Source organism: Alnus glutinosa, chromosome 6, assembly GCF_958979055.1.
Source record: "Alnus glutinosa chromosome 6, dhAlnGlut1.1, whole genome shotgun sequence".
In the NCBI taxonomy this organism is placed as follows: Eukaryota; Viridiplantae; Streptophyta; class Magnoliopsida; order Fagales; family Betulaceae; genus Alnus; species Alnus glutinosa.
In genome coordinates this window covers 29449081-29454747 of record NC_084891.1, presented here as the reverse complement: position 1 = coordinate 29454747, position 5667 = coordinate 29449081, and the positions used below count along the sequence as shown (strand labels likewise).

Sequence of the window (5667 nt, the reverse complement as noted above, 5' to 3'; positions counted from 1 at the left end):
GAAGCCGAAGCAGGACCTAAAAGAAATAGTGCAATTATCAGTAGGGTTGAAGTTCAGCAACCCTACTGAGTTCAAGAAAACCTTACAAGTGTTTGCGGTACTAAATTCATTTGACTACAAATATCAGCACAATGAGAAGACACGGGTCTCCGCAGTCTGCAAGAAAAATTGTCCATGGAGAATACACGCAAGCTGGTCCAACTGCAAATCATTCTTCCAGATCAAAACCTTCCACTCAGTTCATAATTGTGGCAGCCATCACCACAACAAGCGGGCAACAATACCTTCGGCTGCTAATAGATATATAAACAGTTTTTAAGACCAAAAAGACTTGAAACCGAAAGCTCTGAGGGAGATGAAACTATTGAGCTACCACCGTGCAAAAAGAATGGCACTGAAGCTCTTGGATGGTATAGATGGTAAGCAATACAACCACACTAGGGAGTACGCCAATACATTACTGCATTGGAATCAGGGTTCTTCAATGTACATTCAGCGGGATGGAGTGTTCTTCTAGCGGATGTATGTCTCGTTGGCTACCTGCAAGCAAGGCTTCTTGGCTGGCTGTAGGTCGATGATCTGTGTAGATGCTTGTTTCTTGAAGGGGAAGTTGGGAGGTCAGCTGCATGCAACAGTTGCAAGGGATGCAAATGATGACATCTTTCCGATAGCATATGCTATATGCGAGTCTGAAACCAGGGGCACATAGACCTGGTTCTAGCAGGCACAGTTGGAAGATATTGGGTACCCTCTTGAGCATATGTGGTCATTCATGTCCGACGGTCAAAATGAAATATTTAATAAAATTGTCTTGTGCTCCTACAAAATGTATTCAAAAATATTTTAACATGTCTTTACTGAATATTATCAAACTGGGGTTGATTCAGGCTTTAGAGGAACTGATGCCTGGCATGGAGCACAGATACTGTGTCAAGCACTTGCATGCCAACCTCAAGAGGAAAGGCTTTAAGGGGAAGGAGTACAAAGATGCTCTTTGGGGTGCAACCAGGGCACCCAACGAGATACAATTCAAGTATTACCTTGAGGTAATCAAAGGAATGGACCAGAAAGCATACAACTACTTTGAGAAGGTTGACCCCAAAATGTGGTCACGCCATGCTTTCAGAACGAGCAGCTATAGTGACATATTGCTAAACAACATTGCGGAGAGCTTTAATGCATGAGTGATGGAAGCAAGGGACCAACCAATTCTATATTGTTTGGAGGCAATACAGAGGCAGCTGATGAATCGGTTTAATAAGAAAAGGGCTGGAGTAGCAAATGCAATTAATATAATGTGCTCTGAGATCATGAAAAAGCTGGAGCGAAATAAGGAGGCTGATGATTACATATGTCACTGGAGTAATAATCTCCTGTTTGAGATTGACCACAACCATGAGCCTAGGAGGATTGTTGACCTTGAAGCAAAAACTTGTGGATGTGGCCTATGGCAGCTGAACAGTATTCCATGCTCTCATGTAATTTGTGCAATATACAGAAACAGGCGATAACCTAAAGAGTGCATCGGCAAATGGTACTTAATGGACACGTATAGACTGTCATATGCCCCCAGTATTCATGCAATGTTTGGACCCAATGACTGGCCCATTGACTGTGATGTAGATCCTATAGAGCCACTGATTCCAAAGCTACATCGCGGTAGGCCAAAAAAGCTCAAGAGAAATAGCATTGATGAGACGGAGCCAAATGAAAGTGTTAAAGTCACTCGAAAGGACTACGATGTATGTTGTCGAAATTGTGGTAAAAAAGGTCATAATGCTATAAGCTACAGCCAATCTGAAAATCCAAACAGGAAGAAGTATCCCAAGAGGATTAGGAAGCCGAAGCCGAAGCTAACAACTGTGAGTTATAATATAATTTTTTTCTTCTTAACTTTATGAAATAACCATAAATTGATTTATAATTGAATGTTATGTATTTTTCATGTCTCAGGGAGGACCCTCGGAAACAGTATTTACCCCTGGAAACACTGCCCCTAGAAATACTGTTGGTCAACCATCTACAAGTCAACCATCAAACAACCCTCAGACTACAGGTCAACCATCAATCAACCCTCAGACTACATTTCAACCCATCAGCAATAGAGAAAGGCGGGTCTCTGACCTATACCGGAGGATGGTACAGGTGAGCTTCTCATAAAGTTTGTGTGAATTTTCCTTTAGGGACAAAATATTAATTTGTTACTTATTACTTGCAGCTTCGAGAACAAAATTGAAACCCAGTGCATCAGCTGCAAGGAGGATTGCAGCAAGATTAGAAAACTGATTGTGTCTTTGACATTTGGTCCATTAGTGGTGTATGTAAATTTTGAGATCTAGACATTGAATGATTGTGTTTGATTGTGGAGTTGTGAGAGATGTGCATATGTAGAGTAGTGCACAGGTTGGTCATTTTCTGAACAGGTTTAAGTGTAACAGGTTGAGTGTGTGTAACAAGTTGGTCATTTTTTGAACAAATTTAATTGTAATAGGTTATTATTGGTTTTGGTCATTCAAAGCGGTGTATGTACATTTTGAGATCTAGACATTGAATGTGAATGAATGTGAAGTTGTGAAACATGTGGACATGTTATTATTGTTTTTGGTCAATTTTTGAATCAAGATTGATTGTGTTTTGTTCAGATTTTTGTTTACAAATGAATGAATTGTTTCATCAGGTTAGTTTCTGAACAGGTTATTTTGTGTAAATATGTACCATTTATGATAAAAGTAAAAAACCGAAGTACCATTTGTTGTACATTTGCAAAACCCATGTACCATTTGTCACTTTCAAGTTTTGTTTCAAAATGCTACTGTGATACAAATTTTGTTTCAAAAATGATATTTTTTTACACAACATCTTGCAAAACATGCATATCAAATGTAAGCAAATAATTTTGTGTAAAAATGTACCATTTATGATACATTTAAAAAATCGAGATACCATTTGTGATAAATATGCAAAACCCAGGTACCATTTGCGTCATTGTCATTTTTTGTTTTAAAATGCTACTTTGTTACACAACATGTTGCAAAACATACATACCAAACATACGCAAATAATTTTGTGTAAAAATGTACCATTTAAGATAAATGTACCAAAACTAAGGTATCATTTATGGTAATTTTTAAAAACCAAGGTACCATTTGTGATACATTTGAAAACCCTGGGGGCCATTTGTGATACAAAATGAAATACTTTTGACCATTTTTTTTTTGTATAGAAATACAATTAAGTGGCCACACATATTACATTGTGTTCCCAATTGGATGTAGTTGATTGATTGTGTCTTGTTCATTTTTTGCTTACAAATGGATGAATTGTTTTGTTTCAAAATGTTAGTTTGATACAGGACAATTCAAACTTAGACAATTCAAAACTTACATGATTCACATACATATGTCAAACTACCAAGTCACTTTAGAAGTGCAACACAAGCAACTAACAACATTGTGAACCATGATAACAACAAAGCATACATAAAAATTTTCTCTCTTGCCCTATATATGCAATTTTCCTTCTCTAAACACTTGATGATTTCCTTGTGTTTATCATCTGCCTTCTCCAATTGCTTAGCCCTTTCCATGCAACTTTCTATTTCATTCTCCAAGTCTTTCATCTTTGCCACCAATGTACCATTTTCATCCTTCAGGTCATTAACCTTCTTCATAATCTGTTTAAAGACCTCAACACCCCTTGCACAAGTTGGTTTGTTTAGCCATTTGAAAAATTTGCATGCAGATTTTGTCTACATGTTGAAGTATAAAAAGTCAATAAGAACTCACTCAAATTATCTTGTGGAAGTTCTTCAATCATAACAACAACAAAGCATACATGAAATTGCTTGGAACTGCTTACTCTTGAGTTGTAGGTGACGCAACCCCAAAATCTTCTTCCAGGGTTTTCCTCAGTCCATGAGGTTTTTAATGGGGCTAGTAAATCACAATAACATATGTACGACATCCCAGCACGCCCCACCGAAGAAGATCCAGTTGATAACTACGTTTGATTCAAATGTGAAAACAACAAAACAAAAGATAATTTTTTTTTTTTTAGCCTAATTCAAAAAAAAAATAATCCTAACTCATAAACAAACCAATGGGTTAAGAACACACCATGTCTGAAGAACGGAAAACTTCTTTCCCTCCCGAATCTCGTAGGCGACTTGATGATGCGATTCGTCCGATTGTGAGCTAGATTCTGGGAGAAACGGTAGTGCATGACCTATGGGACGCCACGGAAATATGCGTTGGCCTTATCTATTTCAGTTCCTAAGCTTGATTTGGGGAGATTCGTCGGGCCAGAGCTGGTTAGGATTAGGGGTCAGTGTTTTCAGACATTTAGGGAAACAGAGGAGGAGGAAAACGACTTGTTCAGTTTTTAAATTTCCCTCTTTTTGAAATAATATTATGTGATTATGTGGATGTTCATAAGCACGTAGGATGTCTAAGGTGTGCACGAGTACATGTGTCACGCCTATACGCCGACACCTGTAGGATGACATGGCTAGACGTTAGTTTTGGACGGGAAATTGGATGGAGGTACAATTTCCGTATTTCCTATACCACATGTACCGCCTTTGATAAAAAAGAAAACTCAAGGGACAAAAAATAAAGTTTGCAAACCACAGGGGTGTGTAGGGTATTTAACCCTAAACTAAAAATAGAAACCTACAAAGTACAGACCAAAGAGATATCTTTTTCCATTCTAAGACTCCAACAGATTTACCCGTAAACAACCCACTGCCGGACTCTACCAAACGCCGTCGCAAGAATCAAATTGTGTTGATTTGCTAAGGCGTCATCCGCTATCATCAGCACCGTCTCATGGAGCCCTCAATGTGTTTTGCTTCATCGGTGTCCTTTTGAGAAAGTGACTAGAGCATTATGGGTTTCCTCATCTCGGGATGAGATTGGATCTTGATTGTACCAGTGATGTTTTCATTTGTCATCTTTCTTTGTTGAATCTTTTGATTTAGGACTTTTCGCTTTTTATATCCCATCAATAATTTTTTTTTACTATTCAAATAAAAAAATTCCACTACAAAACAAAACTTTTTACTTTTTTATAAAACAATTTCAATTTTTTTATACTTTATATCACATCAATCACTTCTTACTACTACTCAAATAAAAATTTTACAACACAAATTGTGACATCCCACATCGCTTGGGAATGAGGATGTACTTATATATATAAACGTACCCTTCATGACATAATGCGTTTTAAAGTCGTGATGGCTATGAACCTATCAGAACTTCGCAGTTAAGCGTGCTTCTGCGAGAGTAGTACCGAGATGGATGACCTCCTGGGAAGCCTAGTTCTGGAGAGCCAAAAGTGGACAATATTGTGTCATTGGGGGTAGGTCGTTATAAATGGTATCAAAGTCATTTCCTAGCCTGAGATGGGGGGACCGTGCACAAGCTTATGAGGGTTGTTAGACGCCAAGAATGGGGTGATCCCATGAGGGTTGCTAGCGGGGACACCGGGTCCCAAGAGGGGGTGATTGTGACATCCAACATCGCTTGAGAATGAGAATGTGCTTATATGTATAAACACATCATTCATGACACAACGCGTTTTAAAGCCGTGATGGCTGTGAACTTATCAGAACTCCACAGTTAAGCGTGCTTCTGTAAGAGTAGTATTCGGAAGGATGACCTCTTG

General features: G+C 38.4%; 1 protein-coding gene across 1 annotated transcript; it reads right to left on the bottom strand.

Annotated features, from left to right (window-relative positions):
• Positions 1-3415: 3415 nt before the first annotated feature.
• LOC133871712 (uncharacterized) lies at positions 3416-3963 on the bottom strand. Its single transcript, XM_062309127.1, has 2 exons — positions 3835-3963; positions 3416-3748 (listed from the first exon to the last, which is right to left on the bottom strand). Exons 1-2 carry the CDS (start codon positions 3961-3963, stop codon positions 3416-3418), a joined length of 462 nt encoding a protein of 153 aa, XP_062165111.1.
• Positions 3964-5667: the final 1704 nt, after the last annotated feature.